Source organism: Corvus brachyrhynchos, unplaced genomic scaffold, assembly GCF_000691975.1.
Source record: "Corvus brachyrhynchos isolate BGI_N302 unplaced genomic scaffold, ASM69197v1 scaffold54, whole genome shotgun sequence".
Lineage (NCBI taxonomy): Eukaryota > Metazoa > Chordata > Aves > Passeriformes > Corvidae > Corvus > Corvus brachyrhynchos.
Genome location: NW_008237902.1, coordinates 1,934,610 through 1,954,874, shown reverse-complemented (window position 1 = coordinate 1,954,874; position 20,265 = coordinate 1,934,610). Strand labels below are relative to the sequence as shown.

General features: G+C 37.9%; 1 protein-coding gene across 1 annotated transcript; it reads left to right on the top strand.

Moving 5' to 3' along the window:
- Positions 1-2,101: 2,101 nt before the first annotated feature.
- On the top strand, positions 2,102-19,492 carry DDX46 (DEAD-box helicase 46). Its single transcript, XM_017732974.1, has 22 exons — positions 2,102-2,335; positions 2,592-2,732; positions 3,625-3,742; positions 3,896-4,061; positions 4,363-4,514; positions 4,841-4,954; positions 5,558-5,723; positions 6,094-6,214; positions 6,558-6,733; positions 7,160-7,281; positions 8,092-8,170; positions 9,963-10,045; positions 10,906-11,070; positions 11,423-11,585; positions 12,428-12,621; positions 13,159-13,296; positions 13,944-14,093; positions 14,716-14,913; positions 15,486-15,704; positions 16,233-16,377; positions 17,006-17,079; positions 17,544-19,492. Exons 4-22 carry the CDS (start codon positions 3,926-3,928, stop codon positions 17,589-17,591), a joined length of 2,643 nt encoding a protein of 880 aa, XP_017588463.1. The 5' UTR covers positions 2,102-2,335; positions 2,592-2,732; positions 3,625-3,742; positions 3,896-3,925; the 3' UTR covers positions 17,592-19,492.
- The last annotated feature ends 773 nt before the right edge of the window (positions 19,493-20,265 follow it).

Below are 20,265 nucleotides of genomic sequence, written 5' to 3'. Positions count from 1 at the left end.
TGAGGGCAGGGCCGGGGCCGCGGGTGCCAGCGCTAGGTGCGTCCGAGGTGCCGGGGCTCACCGGCACCGACCCCGTGGCTCCTGGAACTCCTCCGGCCTTCGCCGGCGTGTTCCAAAATGCCATAATTAGCCACGTAAGGGGGTTAATCTGCTTTAGATGTTTTTGCTTGTACCTTTTGTACTTATGCAGGATCGCGTATCTTTTGCTTTCTCGCAGCTGATATAAAGACCCAGTTAGTGTTGTAACCAGCTCGGCAGTAATGGCCCCCTGTGCTGCGTGTGTCTCGGGCCAAGCCTGTGCTCTAGATGGTATGGAGCTGCTCACACCTATCAGGCTTTAAACCGATGCCACAGTTTGCAAGTGCTGTCGGGTATATGCCTCTGTTTCCTAGTTTAATTAGATTTTAATACTAAAGCTGAGACGACAGGCCACACATGCGGTTGTACTACACTGTAACAGCTTCCAGGTCTATAACGGAGATTTACACCAAGAGAGGCAGATGACTTGAAATTTTAACAACAACCTTAGGCTCAAGTTAGTGATCTAGTGCAGAGCTGGGCACTCCCACAGATCTACCTAAATTAGCTCCAAATGAGCTGGGGCAGCAGTGGGCGGTACAGGACACCCGTTAGAGCCACCTGAATTGAAAGCCAAGCTCTGGCACTCCATCCAGCAGGACTCCCTTGCTTGTCACAGCATAGCTTCTCTGCTGCAAATGACAAGGTTTTTCTGTTTGGGCTAAAAGGAATGTTAAAAGTGGGTTTAAACTTGTATTATTTTTCTATTTTAACGTACGAAAAGTTTTAGAAGTGAAGAAATGGTAAGTGGGTGAGAGCGAATGGTGAGTGGACATGGGTGGGGGCTGCCTGTGCTGGGGTTGGTGTGAAGAAATGTTCCATGCACTGGGGCTTCTGCAACCTGAAATCATCTTTTTGGCTTTATTGCACAGTGTAGAGGAAAAAAACTTAAAAACAAAATTATTTCTCTAAAACTAAAATATTAGAAAGAGAGGAAGTATAGAGCAAATCCAATGGAAGTTTGTGATGGAGACGGGAAAGAAATTTAAAATCTCAATGCTGACAGATATTCTTGGCACTCAGTTATCCTACTGGTAGGCAGGATGTGCTACTGTATGAACTCCGAATGCACGTGGTATCTAAATATACCACATAACATAGACTAAGTATAAATATACTGTTATTTTTAATGCTGACCTATTTTAATACTACGATAGAAGTGAAACAAGCAGTTGGGGGGCTTAAAGTCTTGCCTTCTCTGCTTTTTCCTGCTTCTCTAGCATGACTACTGGGCTCATTAGGAGAACGGGTCTGTGAGTCCTGAGCCACTGGAGAGTGAACAAGGGAATTATTCTGGCATGGTGACCAAAAATCTGGAATTGGAGGAAGAGGAAATGGTCACAGTAAACATCCCTCTGTGACTTGTACACTCAGATGAAGAGTTTCCTAGAAAATTCCTAGCCCTGCTATGCCCCACAGTGTGGTTGGGATAAGAGCATTAATGAGGGGAGGAAAGGAGACACCCATCTCCATCACACACCCCTCAAGTCTTGCTGACTTTTGTCAACTTCTGTTGGGAGGTTTGATATTATGGAATTTCTATTGATGTCAGCATGGTAAAGGTATTGACCACAGCTGTATCGCATCCTCAGGGGTTTATGTTTCTTTAATTCCAGTGTGGCAGCTTTCCTGTTGAGCAAAGGTATAGTTTACCTACTTTGCATGAGTAAACACGTATTGTATAAAAAGCAACAAAGAGCAGTATTTTTGCTTGACAGATTTTGGGATAGCTTCAAAGAGCCTTCAGCTTTTCCTATATATGAAACAGATATCAGTGGATTTCTGAAAAGGAGATTGTTCTTGATGCTCTGGTGTTCTCATGATGTGCTTGTAGTAGTAATCTAAAACTAAAACAAAATTGTGACCAAATAATCCTTCTAATTTCAGCATCATTAGGAGTGTATATGCATATTATGTATATAATACATATATATATTAATCAGTTCGGCAAGATGTTTAGACATTTAAAAAGTCCAAGAAATTAAGATAATTTTTTTTGCTTGCTTGACCACCTCACAAACACATTTAACTGCGCGTGGTTCTGATGCTCACGCTGTGTGAATGTGCCACACAGGCATTATCGGAAGCGCTCTGCATCCCGGGGGCGCTCCGGGAGCCGTTCCAGGAGTCGCTCCCCATCGGACAAGAGGAAACGTGAGGACAGGCGCTCCAGGAGCAGGGATCGGGATCGAAGACGGGAGAGGTCACGCAGCAGGGACAAGAGAAGGTCTCGCTCGCGGGACAGAAAGCGTCAAAGGTAAGACATCGGCTCCAGTCAAAGCATCAGCCTGTCCACTGAATATTGATGTTCTCCCACTCCAGTTAGTTACTCTGCTGATGTCCGCCAGAGATTTCACTGTGCTTAAGGCTTTTTGCTTATTAAATGCTTTCTGGCTTGCTGGTGCTGGAGTTTATAAGTTCTTAGTGGTCTTGATGATTGGTGGGTTCCTTTTATAACCTGTTCCTCAACAGAAGGCTAAAGTTGTAGTAAAGACAATTTTGTTGCGTGTCAGACGTTCAAGGAGTAGAGAAAGGGAACGGAGCCGAGAGAGAAGACGATCCCGGAGCCGAGAGAGGAGGCGCTCGAGGAGCAGGAGTAGAGGGAGACGGTCTCGATCCTCCAGTCCAAGCAAGAATAGGAAAACAGAAAACAGGTATTCTTGTGTTCTTGGCTTTAGAAATGTGTGAAAGCTTACTGAAGGTCATTGTCTTTTAAATGTATCTTGATAGGGTTTTCAGATATAATTGCAAACAGACTATAATCAGGCTCTGCTGTAAAATGAGTGGGAAGTCCATAAATGGTAGCAACAGTCTGTATACAGAAAAAGCATTGATGACACTCAAGAAATCATCACAAGCTGGAATCACAAAGGCTTTGGGAATAAGTGTATGTTTTGTATTAGAACAGCCCAAAGAAAAAAGCTTAATGAGATTCAATTAGCTAAAGTGAATTTTATATTTATTGTTGTAAGTTAGCACAAATTTAGTTTAGGTGCATTCTTTTTTTTTAAATTGGATGCAAGCAAGGACAGTAAAACCTGTGATAAATGGGTTTTGAATTCAGAGCAAGTGTTACATTTGCACCACATGAGTAGCTTTTCCCAGGGAGAAGGGCTTTTGTCTGTCAGCCAGGATGGTGTCTTTAGGGGGATGCTCACATTTCCGTGGCAATATGCTAGATCACTTTACCGTTCTCTAGAAATTCCACAAACAGGAAATTTTTTCTATGTCTTTTCTAAATGCTGACTTCAAGGAGGTGTAAAATAAAGTGCAGAACAACTGGAGTATCAATTGTAAGAGCTCTGAAATGAAGTCTGCAAAGAAATGAGAAAGGCACATGACAGTGAATTGGGTTAGCATCGACATTTCTGGTAGTTAGAGGAAATAATTCCATGACATGGAAAGATTGTCTGGGAAGCAGTGTGTTTTGTAAGGTGTTTGAAAACATAACAGGGTAATCATAGTTCTGTTTCTGTCCAGCATATATGTATCCTCCCCCTGAGAAAAGCTGTAATGTTCTAAGAAACCTTTGATCTTACCTTTCAGATCAAGATCTAAAGAAAAGACAGAAGGTGTGGAAGTTTCCAAAGAAAAGAAAAAAGACAAAGACGACAAAGAGGAAGAGAAGGATAAAGATGCTACCACAAATGCCGTGGCTACTGAGGTAGAGACTTTTAGCACTTGTAAATTTACAAGATAAGTTTGTGGATGTCCAGTCTTCTGCAGCATGCTTACTCAATGGTTATGTTTGTTTAAATAAGCATAGGCTAAAGCCAGCAGCTGTTAATTTTCATTGTTTGGTTGGTTTTTATCATAGAATTTTGATCAGAACAAACTAGAAGAAGAAATGAGAAAACGAAAAGAAAGAGTGGAGAAATGGAGGGAAGAACAACGCAAGAAGGCAATGGAAAACATAGGAGAGCTAAAAAAAGAAATTGAAGAGATGAAACAGGGGAAAAAATGGAGTTTAGAAGATGATGATGGTATTTAACCTCTTTATATATAACAGAATACTTTTGTTCCTAGTAATATTTTTATTACAATATCTTAAAGCATCTAATTACTCTTCAGAATATGAACCATAAAATGATAAAGCCTAAATCTGGTCATGGTGTCAAATGGTTTAAGATACATTTTTGATAAACCAACTGGAGAGATTTGTATTAGGAAAAATTATATAGTAACAACACTGGGCTGTAATTATTTGGATAGACAATAATTTGACACATACAAGGACTTACATCTTTCCCTGTCTTTTATCCCTATCTTTTTTGCTGTTATTAGATGATGAAGAGGAAACTGCAGAAGGAGAAAAAGAAGGCAATGAGGTTGAAGATGAGGAGTTAGATCCTTTAGATGCTTATATGGAAGAAGTAAAAGAAGAGGTCAAGAAGTTCAATATGAGAAGTGTGAAAGGTGGAGGTGGGAGTGAAAAGGTAAAATCACCTGTTAAAGATTACTTATTTTTAAAAGGCAAAGATAACTTTGTGTTTTAGTAGCAAAATGGCTTGGAAAAAAATGGGGGAAGTGCAAAAAAGCAAGAATTTAGATGCACTTAATGCATGTTTGCTTTCACTTTCATTTCCTGGTGTTTTTATGCAACTGTTTTAGCAAGCATTTTTCTTACTACATTTCACTGAGGGAAGTGGGGAAAAAATGCTCAGCATAATGCATCCAGAAGTACAAATATTCTGTATGTTTTTTACAGGATGGGTTTTGTTTTATACAGTAGTGCATTAATTTTTTTAAACTGTTCTTATAGAAAACTGGACCAACTGTTACCAAGGTGGTAACCGTGGTGACAACCAAAAAGGCAGCTGCTGAGTCAGAAAAGAAGAAAGGGGAGCTCATGGAGAATGACCAAGATGCAATGGAGGTAATGGAAATATTTTTCATTTCTCCTGTGAAAAGGCAAAGTGCCTCTTCTTGCTTCCTGTGGTTGTGTGTGTGTTTGGCCTGAAGAGCTGTGAAGGGTGTGGGTATTTTGCTGCTCGGGAGGCTGTGGAGGGACAGCCTTGCCTGAGTCACGGACTCAATAACCTGCAGGCCCTGGAGCTCAGCCACGTCAGGCCATGCTTTGTGGCTGCAGTTCCAGTGCTATTGGTGCTCCTTCAAAGCTGAGGTGGGGACATCTGTCAGATCTGTGACTGCAGTGGGACACTAGTCTGCTGGTTGGCTGCTTTTTCTTACTGTTTCTTTTGTATGGCAGTGATTATTTCTGAATGTCAGGCCTGGTAGCTGGCATTGGTAAAGTTGTGAAAGTGATACAGAACATGGTGAGAGTTAAGGTTTGGGAGAAACATGAAAGAATTAGGGGAAGGAACAACTGGGCCTCTTAAGCTGAGAGCAGCTCTTCAGTTTCATGTCTAATACAGTAAGAAGTACTTGTTTCTTCTGAATAGTTTCGCTATAAATGAAAAAAGGAAACACCATCATAATTCATTAATCCTAATATACACACAAATTGTGATCTCTACAGTATTCCTCAGAAGAGGAGGAAGTTGATCTTCAGACTGCCCTGACTGGCTATCAGACCAAGCAGAGAAAGCTGCTAGAACCAGTGGATCATGGAAAGATAGAATATGAACCTTTCAGGAAAAACTTCTATGTTGAAGTACCAGAACTAGCTAAAATGACTCAAGAAGGTAAAGACAAATACAACCAGAACACCTTGTGCACTATTAAAGAAAAGAATGGTGGATTTCAGTGTGCTGTGGAACAGCAAATGCTTTCGGAATATAAAAAGCATTTGGAGCAGCTTGCTATAGAAAAGTGTTAAATCAGGTGCATCACTATTGTTGATAACTTACCGTAATTATATATGAGTCTTTGGTTGGAAAATTAATCTGAGTCCTTTCAGCCTAACTCCTGTGTTCACGTGTAACAAGCAAAAAGCTGTTTTTCTGGTAGTGATAAAATTAGTATTTCATGTTAAGGGACAAAGCAAGAGTTTTTTGATCAAGGTAGTAGAGAAGTGTCAAGTTTGACTCTGTTATAATGTAAACTCTATTGCAGAGGTAAATGTATACAGGCTGGAGCTGGAAGGAATTACAGTCAAGGGAAAAGGCTGTCCCAAACCAATAAAAACCTGGGTACAATGTGGTATTTCCATGAAGATTCTCACTGCTCTCAAAAAGTAAGCAAGCACTTAATGAACTGTATCATCCTTGATTTTGCTCACTGTGTTCTGTGGCATGTCCATGAGAAGGAACCTTTTACTTTGTTGCATAATGCCACATGTCCATGTCTGCAAGTGTTACATAGTCATCAGAGTGTTTGTCACTCAGTGTTCAATTACTGTTATTAACTAGTCTCTGCCGTTTGTATCATGTTTTTGCTGCTCATTTTGAACTGTACTTTTTGAATTGCACTGGTATGTATATATAAATATGAATATGCAAAAAAATATAGCATGACATCATGATTCACATCTGTCAAATTCTATTTTGTTCTTAAAAATTTTTTTTTCCTTCTTTAAGACATGGGTATGAAAAGCCCACTCCCATTCAAACCCAGGCTATTCCAGCAATTATGAATGGACGGGATTTGATTGGCATTGCTAAAACAGGAAGTGGAAAGACTATTGCATTTCTTTTGCCCATGTTCAGACACATTATGGATCAGAGAGCATTAGAAGAAGGAGAAGGTCCCATAGGTAAAAAGATTTTATTTTCAAAGTTACTATTTAAATAAATATAACCTCAAGTATATGCTTTAGATGGGATTTCAGTTCTTCTCTTGGTCATAGGGAGAAGTGCTTACTAATATCCATTGATAAGTGGCTTTTTTTTTAGTTAATGATCACCATGCTCTTTAATGTTTTATGATCACAGTGCTATTTAATGTTGTTTCAATAGCACTCCCATGTCCACATATCTGGGAGACCTTGCTCCTTTGATTTTTAGATTTGGACCAGATTTCCACTCCTTCCTCATAGTCTCAATTATCTTTTCCTTGAAATTGCATTCTTAAAAATAGGAAGTAAATTGCTGTAAACATCATTACAAAAGATTAATTTCTATTGTGTAAATTATAAGATCTCTTATATTGCAATGTATGATGAAAATGTTTTGCTTTTCAGCCGTCATTATGACACCTACACGTGAGTTGGCTTTGCAGATTACCAAGGAGTGCAAGAAATTCTCAAAGACACTTGGGCTTCGAGTTGTCTGTGTTTATGGAGGAACAGGAATCAGTGAACAGGTATGCAAAACACATGCCTGTCTTGTCAAAGAATGCTTGGGCTTTATTAGTTAATGTTACTTTTGCAGCAAAATTAGTTGATTTTCCTTTTCCATGATTCCAGTACATTTGCAGTCTTCATGATTGATCTGCTCGGTGGGAATGGTAATAATGCAAAAAGCTTTGCATGTAACTTAGCCTTAAACATACAGATTTTGGAAAGTCTCAAATACAATCCTTAAATGTTTCAGACTGTTTCTCTTTATGTATGTACTGACCATTAAATTAAAATTGAATTATTAGTGGGATATAATAATTTGAAAGTTACTAAGAAGCTGTATTTTTCTGAGAGTTCCCCTTAAGATAAAAAAAGCCAGAAAATGATAACATTGGTTTATTGCATTATCAAATATTGCATCTTGAAGTAACTTAGAGATTAATTTCAAGGGTTTCCACACCCCCATCCCACCCATTTATGGAAACAACAGGAGTGATCATCTGTGATGGAACATGGTGTGTCTGCTATCACTTGTCCCTGATGTAACACTGACATTTCTTACAGGCTCTTAACTGCATTGAAGAAATATCCTCATTAAAACTACTTCAGGTGGGGGTAACTCAGGCTGTCAGGGATTACTCTTTTTGGAAGCAAAGTTTTCTGAAGACTTAAAGAAATTGCTAATGAAAAATCTTTACCTAATTCACATTAGTAGAACAGCTGTATTACAATGTAGGTGGTTTTCTTTTTTGCAAGGTGATATATGTTTTAAAAAACCTGAAAGAAATCACAAAGCAAAAACTAATAGATTGTTTACTGTGTTTTGAAATCAGATAGCTGAACTCAAAAGAGGTGCTGAAATTATTGTTTGCACACCTGGACGTATGATTGACATGTTAGCAGCTAACAATGGTGAGTAGAAAACCTTTTCCTTTGGAGAATTTTTCACATTTGTTGTGTAATTCTAACAAATTCAGAAGATCATGTATTTTGCTAAATGGTCTTATGGAATTTTCTTATATCTCTTCAGGCTGCACTATCTAGCTTTTGAGAATATATAGCACTAATAACAGGTTTAAGCATATATTGGTTTGACTTTTTTTGGGAGGACAGGAAATACTACATTCTTGAAGCATTTTTGAGAATGTTTATCATTGCTAAACTTGAGATGTGCTGGTCCAAATTTTTTAACTTCAAGTCGTTTAGATAAAGGTTATGTAACAGTTGCTTATTTTGTCTGCCGGTTGATCTGTTATTCATGTTAGAGTAGCTCAGCAGTTCCCCACTTTACAAGAGCATCTGACTCTGCCTTTATCTGTTTGCTCTAAAAAATAGATAAAGAAGCCCTCCCTAAATACCTGCTCAAAAGTAAAAGAACTGACCTTATATTCAGTTTGATTAAACCAAGCCACTGCAGCTTTAAGAGGTTTTGTCCTAGTGTAACCATTGCATGCTTATTAGATAAAGTTTTATTATTAAATTATTCCACATCAAAACCTCTACTAAACTGTTGACATTATTTAACTTCTGTGAAAAAAGTACCTTCAAGACATATAGAACTGGGCTTCCAAGACTTAAATCGTCAAAGGTAGGTACATTAATGCTGTTCCCAAGTAATTTTACGAAGTTACTATTTGGGGATGAAAGTGTTAAGATGTTAAATAGATATGTAGATATTAAGAAATACTTACTTTGTTCCTTAAGTATGAATTCCATATGTTAAAAAATGCAGCGCGTAATGTCCTAAGTAATTTGAGGATTCAGCTACAATTTGCTAAAGCTGAGAGGACCAAATTCTTCTGTAGGTTGATAGGCACAAGTCTGAGTGATAGTTGTAGAAAATGTAACAAATCTTTTCCATTCTGAGAGCATTTGGCAGTGTCACTCCACAGTTTTGTGGAACTGAATGCATTTATATTGTTTGACAGTATGATTCTAAAATCCTTGAGTTAAGTCCTTCTCATGAAAGGGAGTCTCTTTGCTGTTTGTTTGGGAAGGGTGCTAATTATCCTGTCCATGATAATTTCTAAATGTTCACAGAAACACAGCTTGCTTATTTTATTTCAACCTGTCCCAGAATTTGGGGTGGTTCTTGATTTTAAATTCAGGAGTGTTACTGGGTAGGTTTTAATCTTTATATAGTCATTTTGAAAAGACTTGCTTACTCTGTTTTATGCCTATTATTAGCAGTGATCTAGAACTAGTATGATTATCCTCAAATAGTTATTCTTAGCTCCAAGGAAGCATTACAGATTGTGTATAAAGGAATTTTCTGAGGCTGCAGCAGTTAGCACTGGGCTTTGCCTTCCACACATGCGCTGTAATCTCTAATATGTTCTTTTCTAGGTGCCGCTGTCAGATACTGGCTGATGTGGCTCCTTGCTTCAGCTCAGTCTTAGTTTTATGATGTGTTTTGGCGAGGGCAGTTTTCTGAATTTTTCAGGTTCTTCTGGCCCTATGATGGTATGCAAGAGAAGAGTTTGACAAACTAAAAGGGCCTTGTGCATACTTACACATTTCCCAGAATGTATGTGTGATTAAAGTGTGAACATTAAAATTCACATCTAGTGAATTTTTTAAAATATTAATTAATGTCTTTATTAGAAGATAGTGAGACTATATAACATTTAAAAAAATATTCCTAAGGGAAACTAGATTTCCATTTGGTTTTGTTTCCCATGTGTTTTTTCCTCTCCTTTCACAGGTCGGGTGACAAATCTCCGTAGAGTCACGTATGTTGTACTTGATGAAGCTGACAGAATGTTTGACATGGGGTTTGAGCCTCAGGTAATTCATGACATGAGGGATGGTGCCAAAAGATGCTATTTTCCACATCAAGGATTTTGCAATGCTACATTATTACTACACTGTCAGTGGGTGTTCAAAAGGGTGTGCTGCATATGGACAGCAGTTTAAGCTGACTCTAGTATTTCTATTATTTTCACATCTATTGTCACATTATTATAACATCACGTTATCCTCACGTCTAGTGGAAGGTATCCCTCCCTGCCCATGGCAAGGGGTTGGAACCAGAAGATCTTTAAGGTTCGTTCCAACGCAAACCATTCAGGATTCTATGTTTTACTTTCAATAAATTCCTGTATAGCTTAGATTTTTCTGTAATACACAGGGTGTTTTACACACTCATTTTGAATACTTGTGGCCATGTTGTATCCCTGTGTAATCCCTTGATACAGGTGTTGTATTAGTAGTTGTAATGTGTTTATCAAGTCTTTGATGCCTCTTGGCAAGAGATAGGAGCAAGATGTTGGAAGTGCTGCTGACTAATTACTTGCTGAGAACTTTGGACACCCAGGGCTCTTTCAGTTGTCATGGGCTATACTGTTCTCCAAAACTAGGAAAATTCCTTTTATTTATTTCTTGAGCTGTAGGGTTTCTGCTTCATTTCCTATGATTTTTGCTGAGATGCTGCCAGATTGCATATTGCCATGCAACTTAGTTTTCAATCCAGCAAGTTTTGCCTGTCTTCCAATGCTGGCAGCTTGGTGCCAAGAGGAAATCCATAAAGAATGTTTTGTAGTCTGTGAGGTGCAGATACTACCTGACTTTAAAGATGACAGCTTTGTATGTGTGCGAAGTTGAGTTACAGCACTTGGATATTAACAGGGAATGTTCTCGTACCACAGGTTATGCGCATTGTAGACAACGTCAGGCCTGACCGTCAGACTGTCATGTTCTCTGCTACTTTTCCCAGAGCTATGGAGGCCCTGGCTCGCAGGATCCTCAGTAAACCTATAGAAGTGCAGGTTGGAGGCAGAAGTGTTGTCTGTTCTGATGTGGAGCAACATGTGGTCAGTATCACACATCTGCCTTGCTTATTTTCTCATTTGCTGGCAAAAGGTTGTTCCCAGCAATGTTGAATATAAACCAGTATACCCACAGAGTTTTTATTTTTAGAAGTTTTAGTGGCCTTATTAAACATGAACTCAAAATAAATCAACACCCTAATCTGCAAATGCAGTGTAATTTTTAAAGTTGGTTTGTAGCACTAAGATGAACAGCAGTTTTACCACTAGGTATGGGAACAGCCTGAAAAAGTCATCTCCTGTTCTTGATTTTTACTTTTATAAACTCTGAATTCGTTTAATGACTCAAGATACAAATTATACTCTTTCTACTCTGCTTTTGTATGTCTTTTTCCAGATTGTCATAGAGGAGGAGAACAAGTTTCTGAAGTTACTGGAGCTACTGGGACACTATCAGGAGAAAGGATCTGTTATTATATTTGTAGATAAACAAGAACACGCCGATGGGTTGTTGAAAGATTTAATGAGGGCCTCTTATCCTTGCTTGTCTCTTCATGGAGGTAATCTGCAAATTTAAGGATTTATATTAACTACTCCCGACTAGAATGTTGGTATCCAGTAGTTAAAAATCACTTTATTCCTGTATAGTACCAGTTATTATTTCTTCATAAGCAGGTTTTGCTTTGTAATTGGGTAAGATAATTGTTCTTAATTTGAAGTAGACATTATAGTTTTGTGTGATTATTCTTCATTGTTCCCTTTGAGATGTCATCAGATGCCAAATCTTGTGTCTGTGCAAGAGGACTGTTACTGAGAGTTAACACCTCTCAGGGAATATTGCTAACTACTTGTTATTGTAGAGTAGTGAGTGCCATTGGGCAGGATCACATGATATTTTTATTTGAGATTCCACAGTAACAGCAGTTGTCGCTTTACTTTCCTTCTATCAACTAATGGTAATATAATGGAAGTACCAAGAGGAGAAAAATTTCTTTACAATACTGTCCATCCCAGTATATTTTAAAACTTACATTATTTTTCTAGAGCATTTTATATAAAAAGGGGAAAAATATTCTTGTTTTTCTGAGATTTCTGTTGCCTTTAGAGAACAGACAAAACCTCCAGATGAGGTTACAGCTGAAGTAGAAAATTGAAAATAATATATAAAAGGCTTTTGAAGGTCTTGGTATGGGGAAAACGTCTTTTGATAGTTGAAAAATTAAAAGTTATTCTAAATAATAGAGGTTATTTTGGCTAGTGTACTTTGCCTTTGAAAGTGTGAATGTATTGAAGTTTTATTTGCTTGTGATTTTGGTTGTTTGAAGTTGGAGGGTGTTTTGACCTGGGTACAAATTCTCATGGCTTGAAGCAGAGCTTTATAATTAACTGATTTGTCTTGCAGGTATTGATCAGTATGACAGGGACAGCATTATTAATGACTTCAAGAATGGAACCTGCAAACTTCTGGTGGCCACGTCTGTAGCAGCGAGGGGCTTGGATGTGAAGCAGCTGATGCTGGTGGTCAATTACAGCTGTCCCAACCATTATGAGGACTATGTGCACCGAGCAGGCCGCACTGGGCGAGCTGGCAATAAAGTATGTACACTCAGTTGTCTGGTTTGGTTAGTACTGGCATTTTCCCCTTCTTTCTTGCTTGATGAAGTTGTTCCAAGGGATAGTTACAGAGGGAGTAGTTTGTGTTGTTGGTGTGAAGAGTGTTTTTAATATATTCTGAACTTCAGCACTCTGAAATTTGGAACTTACATGTTCTTCTGATGTATGAGTGTTCTTTTAAATCCCATTTGTGGCTGAAAGTTTGGGTGTTTTTTACTGTTGGAAATGTGCCCTACTAAATTGATAAGATTTTAATTTTTCAAGCTTTCAACCATGACAAGATTGGTTGGAAGGAAAGATTTCTGTGTTTACCATCTTTGGATGATTACCTCTTTATCAGCTTCCTGGGAAATCACATTATTCATTCTATACTTCCACTAAAAAAACGTTATTGCATGACTGTTGTGGTTAGTTTCATTGACCAGAAATCAGCATCTGTGCAAGGGTGCTTCAATAAATTTAGAGATGGAGTGTCTTGAGAGCTTTTTCCTAATTGTCTCTTAAATTAATTTTGACCAGGGGTATGCATATACATTCATTACTGAGGATCAGGCACGTTATGCTGGTGATATCATTAAGGCTTTGGAATTGTCTGGGAATCCAATTCCTACTGATTTGGAGAAGCTCTGGGCTGACTTCAAAGACCAACAGAAGGCTGTAAGTAATTCTTTCTTCTCTAGAGGGCTTGGTCCAGGTTTAATGCCTGTGTATGCATGTGGGTCCAGTTGTCCAGTGTACACACAGGGGTCACCTCACTGGGAACAAGTGTGTGCTTAGCTAAGTGTATCAGGGACCTCAAGATTGGGATCTTGAATGTCATTTAAAGAACTGTTCTTGAGAATTTAAATATTGTCACCTGTTATGTTATAAATACCTATGGTATAAGGGGCATTTCAGCTTTTAACAAGATTCACATACAAGATAATGAAGTTCTTTCACAGAATTTGTATGATTATTTCTAGAGCTCTCGCCATCAGAGGATCTCGCTCATGCTGAGAATGGTGACTTTGGAGTTCTTCTGATACTAAAAAATGGAGGGTTTTTTTTACTGCATTTGAAAAGCATTTAAAATGTATACTTACAGGAAATCCCAATAGGCTATTGTCTCTGCTGAATTAACAGAGGTTTTTTTATTACATTTCATTGTGAAATGCAGCTTTTAAGTTTGAAGAGCTTTATGAATGTGCTAGGATTTGCTTTTTGAAGAACTTCAAAATTATTTGTATAATCTTACAGTTATTTTATGACTATCAGAACTAGAATTTGAAACTCCTAAGTATGATAATACATGTTTTTGTTCTCAGGAGGGAAAGTTGATTAAGAAAAGCAGTGGATTCTCTGGCAAAGGTTTTAAGTTTGATGAAACAGAACAGGCTTTGGCTAATGAAAGAAAGAAGCTACAAAAAGCAGCTCTTGGCTTGCAAGATTCAGATGATGAAGATACAGCTGTTGATGTAAGCATCTGGGAATAGGATTTAAGTTGCTTATGGATTTTCTCAATTCATTTGATTTTCTTCCTCAGTAGGTTACATCACACACTGCAGAGTGCATGGATTTCAGTTACTCTGTGACCTTTGTTACTGACCATATGTATTCTTCAAATGTAGAGATACAGCTATGAAGATCAAGATCTAGGAAGATCTTCAGTGTCTCTTTCTGACTTACTGGTGTTTTACACTTAATGTGTGTAGTTATGTAAATGTCACATAAATTATTTGTGATAATAATCTTGCGTAAGTGAAATAGAACTATTGTCCTCAATTGCAAACATATTTTTATTTGCATTGCTTTAAAGACATTCATAGTAGCATTTCCTATTTCTAAATCTTACTAGATTCCTTTCTTAATGTTTGATAGACTCCTTTTTGTGACTTGCAAGTAAACACTGTGTTCAGACATTTTCCTGATTAGATCATCTTTTTGTTGAGCTGTAGTTCTGGGCAGGCTTCTGCCATTTCTACAAGATTAATTTCTTTAAAAGCATGTAAACTAAATGCCCCTTAGTGTTTCTTTCTCCATGATGATAAGATTATATAGTGGTAAATGCAGTGATCATATAATTGTTGTTTTCTTTAGATTGATGAACAAATTGAAAGCATGTTCAATTCAAAGAAAAGAGTAAAAGACATGGCAGCACCAGGAACATCAAATGCTCCTACACCATCAGCCGGGAATGCAGAAAAATTGGAAATTGCTAAAAGATTGGCTTTGAGAATCAATGCCCAGAAGAATCTTGGAGCAGAGGCACAAGTCATGGTCCCGTTCCACTTTAAGGTCAGGCTCTTTACAGACCAATGTTATTCTTTTTTAATAAAGGTTGTTCAGTTCTTTGTTCTGTGTCTGCCATTTGATTTAGTGTTTCTGCACACTAGTGACATACTGCATTGTTTATCTCATTTGGGCTGGGCTAACTACTTATACAGGATTTGTAAGTGAGCTGATACGTTTATAAGACTTACTACAGAACCGTAAATGCTTTGCCTTGGCAAAGAGTCAGTTCTTTACTGATAACATTGCACAATTAGTTTTGTCAGCTTTGGCAGAGTTGCAGAACATCTTCCTCTGCTGAAGCATGAGATGTACATGTGATGTACAATGTGTTTAGATTGAGGTGAATTGTTCTGGAATGTCCAAAGATATTTTAAGCTGAAAATATGAAAGTCCAGTAAGTTATTTGGAGGTGTGAAGGGAGTTGTTGAGAGGAAGAAAGGAAGAGCAGAAGTCTGGAGAGTGTATTTGTTATGTAGACAATTACATTACATAGAGAACTTTAATGAAACCCTTATTGGTTTATATAGGACTTTTTTTGGCTACCTTGTTCTCAGTATGGACTTCTGCTTTTACAGGACGTGATGCAGCAGGCTACAAATGCTATCCTGAGAGGAGGCACAATTCAAGCTCCTACTGTGTCTGCCAAGACCATTGCAGAGCAACTGGCTGAAAAAATCAATGCCAAGCTCAATTATGTACCCATAGAGAAGCAGGAGGAAGAGAAACAGGATGGAGGACAGAATGAGTCATTTAAGAGATATGAAGAAGAATTAGAGATCAATGACTTCCCACAGGCAAGTAACTGTTCTGCTATAATCAAGTGTAAATGATCATTATTTAACAAAACCTCTCTTCATACTTACACCAATAAAATATTATGTCTCTATTTCTGATGATACCTAATTGAAATTACTACATTATCTGTGATTACTTCTCAGGTTATATAAATGCAATGCTTTGGACTTACTGCAGAGAGTATCAGAAAAACAAGTATTCATTATCAGACAAAAATCTCTTCACCCTCTACTCACTTCTCTAATACCCAAATCTCTGACACTGTCTGGTGTTTTTTGCAAAGGCTTTACTGCCATGACTGCTACAGCTCTTTGTCCTTTTTTTAGTACCTGAGTATTTCTGCCGTTCAGAATATTGCTGCTCTGATCTACCTCCTCTGTTATTTTGAGGATTTATATTTCACAGTATCAAGTACAAATTCCCTGTATTTATATTTGAGGTTCTGCCCACGTTGGCAGAACTAATGTATTGCTATTTTGTGTGGTGCCTTTCTCCTTGTTGATCCTCCCATATCCTTCACCCTGCAGACTGCCAGATGGAAAGTTACCTCCAAAGAAGCACTGCAGAGAATCAGTGAATATTCTGAAGCTGCCATTACAATCAGGGGAACTTACTTCCCTCCAGGCAAAGAACCCAAGGAAGGAGAAAGAAAGATTTATTTGGCTATAGAAAGTATGTATTCTTTTTATAAATGTTTCTGTTACAGCTCTGAGTCTAGTTTTGTAATTAGACATGGAATTTCTGTAGCCAGTGTTCAGACACTTGAGTTACAGACTCACTGTAGTTACTGAAAAACACTTGTTTATCGTAATACATTTCATCAAATGATCCATGGGGATCACAGAGAGGCTTCTCCTCACCTGTGACAGAACAACAGCTAATCTATGAAACCAGTTTGGAAGAGAGGAAAAGAAAAGAGGAAAAAGAATAAGCACAAAGAGGTCTATGCCAGTGTAAAATAAGGGAAAAAATAGAATTCTCTTTAGGCTGTTAAAGGTATAAGAAATTGCATCAACTACTACAACAAAAACTTTGCAAATGTCATGATGGTTGACTTTTTATCAAGAAACCTCTAATCCTACATATTTCTGAACAGTATCATTTATGACTGTTTGGAGTATCTTTCTTAAAAGAGAACTCAGTCAAGCTGTGGCATTCTGTGCAATAGAGTGTTCTTCACCAAATAGCTGAGGATATTCAGCAAGTTTTACTATGCTTCTGAAAGTAGGCAGCAATGTTTATTCTGTAAGCTTCATAAACACTTTCTGTGTAAGATTATAATACATATTTTTATCTTCAGGTGCCAATGAACTGGCTGTACAGAAAGCAAAGGCAGAAATCACACGACTTATAAAAGAGGAGCTTATCAGATTGGTGAGTACAATATCCAGAATGCAGAGGGAAAGTGTCTTAATGTATGCGTTATGAGATTGACTTCTGCAAATGTTGACGCTCTGGCATAAGGTTTTACTAATATCAGGGACTGGGACCTACAGATCTCAAAACCACTGTTCTATTGAACAGCCTAAAAATCCATTACACTGGTTAATCAGCCAGAACACGGCTGCTATCCAGCCAGCAGATGGAGATAACACATTGACAGAGATTTTTGAATGAAGACCCCTCAAAGAGTTTGGTCCCAGTAAATTTCCTAGTTTCAACACCATCAGGCAGGGGAGAGGAGAATGATTCCCCTCATTTTAATATTTTATATGTGTTGAGAGATCTGGTTTGCTGTAGCTTTACAACGTACCCAGCTGATAACCTAGTGGGGTTTTATTGCAATTCATTTGTCCTTCTTCACTTTTAACTGTGATTATCCTCTTTTTTATTTGCAGCAAAATTCTTACCAACCAACCAACAAAGGAAGATACAAAGTTTTATGAGCATTTGGAGTTACCTGTCTGCCAGCAGCTGGTGCGTGAAACTTTGTGGCTTCTGTTGTTTTTGCTGTTTACACTGCTTATTGTAAATTAAGGAATTTTTTTATTTCGTCTTGCGGACATTTTTTAACAGAAAATTGATACTTGCTGAAGCATCTTAATTCCCTCCACTAAAGTTATCAGTCTTAAAGCAGACCAGTTTTGGCGGAACATGATTTAATTTAAAAGTGCAGTTTATATACTTTTCATCATAAAGAATGTGAAATAAACAGATTTTAATTTTTTTGACGGACAGTATACTGTTAAGTAAATTAAAGTGTCGGGATTTGTGTTGGAAATTGTTAGAATGTACCTGCTTCGTATTGTTGAGATGGTTCACACATCAATTTATACTGGAAAAATGATAAAACACCAAAATAAAGGTAGGATTTTTCTCCTGATCCATAGCATCTCTCTGGCTGGTTCCACATATATTTGTTCCCTGTACAAATGTCCCCCTAAGGTCAGAGAGTCTTGCATTGATCAGAATAGAGAATTTTATCCAAAAATACTCAAGGTCTCAAAATGTTTTAAGATCTTATCCTTCTCATGTCCCATTTTTTCTTTATCATCCAGATAATAGATAACTCTTTGGGGTTGTTGTAAAGTGAAATGTTTTGTAGTATGACAATAGTTTTCCTGTTTTTTCCTAAACATCAGAATTTTAGGATTTGATTTTTTTTTCCCATTTGGTGACATAAGAATGAAAGCCTGTTTTAGTTTAAAAAGGAATTAGCAGAAAAAAAAAGAGAAACCTCTTTTGTAATGAAATATAACTTTGTCACTCTTTTATAGTGTTCTTATATATACATTTAATGTGATTATTCCCCCAGGATTGTTGTCTTTATTACTGTTAGGACATGGCTTTAAGTACAAATGTATAGTGATATTTATGAATGAATGCCACAAATGCTATCATTGCAGTCAGTCAGCTCCTGGGACAGGCAAGACCGATGTTTTTGAGGTCTCATCCCCATAACCATTAGGATTCATGATGGACACTATTCCTAAGCATTTAACTCCTGTCTGCTTGTCTGGAGCCAAAGCTGTAGCAATTTGAATTGTCTCATTCTAGCAGCTGCAAGACTTTGAAGATTATGACTTTCAAAAGGACTTTCATAGAAAGCTTTACTTACCTGACACATTGAGAAGAAATGTGTCATTTTAAACCAGCTGTGTATATACTGCTTTAACCCTGGTGAAGACAAATCATACAATCTGCATCATGGCTGTATAAATTCACAACTTTTCTTTCCAAACTTCAGGTAATTTAAATGACTCTCTGTGTTTGCATACAACTGTCTGTTACCCTGTCAGTGTACCTTATTTGCAGTACGGGGAAGATGCAAAGGAATGATTACACCAGCTTAAGAGTCTACATTTAGGATAAGAACACCCCTAATGTGGTACTTGCCAGTATTAATACATGGAGTAGAACAGAGAGAAGCAGCACATACAGTAACATTTCTCCAAACCTAAAACAGAAATCTCAAACTAAAGCTCTCTGATTACCTTTAAATACATCTAAGTTTTCCTTCCCATAAGAACTGGGGTTTGATGTCTTTCCTAGAAATTCTTTGTTGAATTGTCTAACTTTTGGACAGTGTCCCTTCCCAGAAGAGTGACACATTTTGTGTATTTAATGGAGAGCACTGTGGAGTTTGGACAGCCTGACACATCTTTAAAAATCTTGGTTCAACGTGTTCATACAGTGATATCTCCTAAAAAATGCATGATGGAGACACTTTTATTGGATTTCAGAGATACAACAATGTATAATCTTTAACTTCCTGGGGGTTTTAAATGCAATGTCAATATTCCTATGTTTTTTTAATTCCAGCAAAAATAAAAGTAATTTCAATGTATATTTTTCAGAAACTGTCTTTCTGAATAGCTCCTCTGTTTTCTGCGTTTGCACTGCTTCTGTATTTTTTCCTATGAGAGTGAACCTCACACTGTTTGGAGTAGGGTGATGTGAACAGCAGCTTGTACTTTTGTTTTTGTGCTGGAAACGCAATGTGACACAGCCCAGACTTAGGGGAAGAAAGTCACAGCGAAGGTGTTTGGATACATGAAAACAGGAGCAAAATGCATAAAAGCCGGTGGAAAATAAACTCTCAAATTAACAAATACACAGGGAAAAAAACAGTGGAAACAAGATGAGAATAAAAGTTTGGAGAAGATACAATTTAATAATGAAAACCGCTATATTTAGTTCTTTGCAAGCGTGTCCATGGATATAGGCAAGATCTTTATAAACATAATGATTTGGCTGCTTTCCAGGGAATCTGCCCTGGTCAGATTCATGTTGCCAGTTGTGGGAAGAGCTGGGTTTTTGTTTTTTTTTTTTAAATACACATAAGCAGAGCTTGTTCTGTTACCTGCCCAGGTGATAATACTACCAGCTTTCACAGTTGCCTTTATGCTCTTAGTACTTGAGTGAGCAGTGGTGTTTTGGGTGGATAAGTGATACAGGTGTTTGGCACTGGATCATGAATGAGCTTTTTCTTCTATGTCACAGTAATGTGGTGGTGTCATCGTGCAGCGGGCCCACACCAGGGAGGGGAGGCAGACCAAGACCCCTGACCCCAGCCCAGCTCCCTCATTCTCCGTGCAAGTGGCCCACCAGAGATTCAAA

What these genes read in the sequence shown, in the direction of transcription:
- DDX46 (XM_017732974.1), top strand. Translation starts at nt 3,926, where the DNA reads ATGAGAAAACGAAAAGAAAGAGTGGAGAAATGGAGGGAAGAACAACGC. An exon ending in GAACAGGAATCAGTGAACAG is followed by an intron (nt 7,282 to 8,091) that starts GTATGCAAAACA and finishes TTTTGAAATCAG; the next exon opens with ATAGCTGAACTCAAAAGAGG. An exon ending in AAGAGGAGCTTATCAGATTG is followed by an intron (nt 17,080 to 17,543) that starts GTGAGTACAATA and finishes TTTTATTTGCAG; the next exon opens with CAAAATTCTTACCAACCAAC.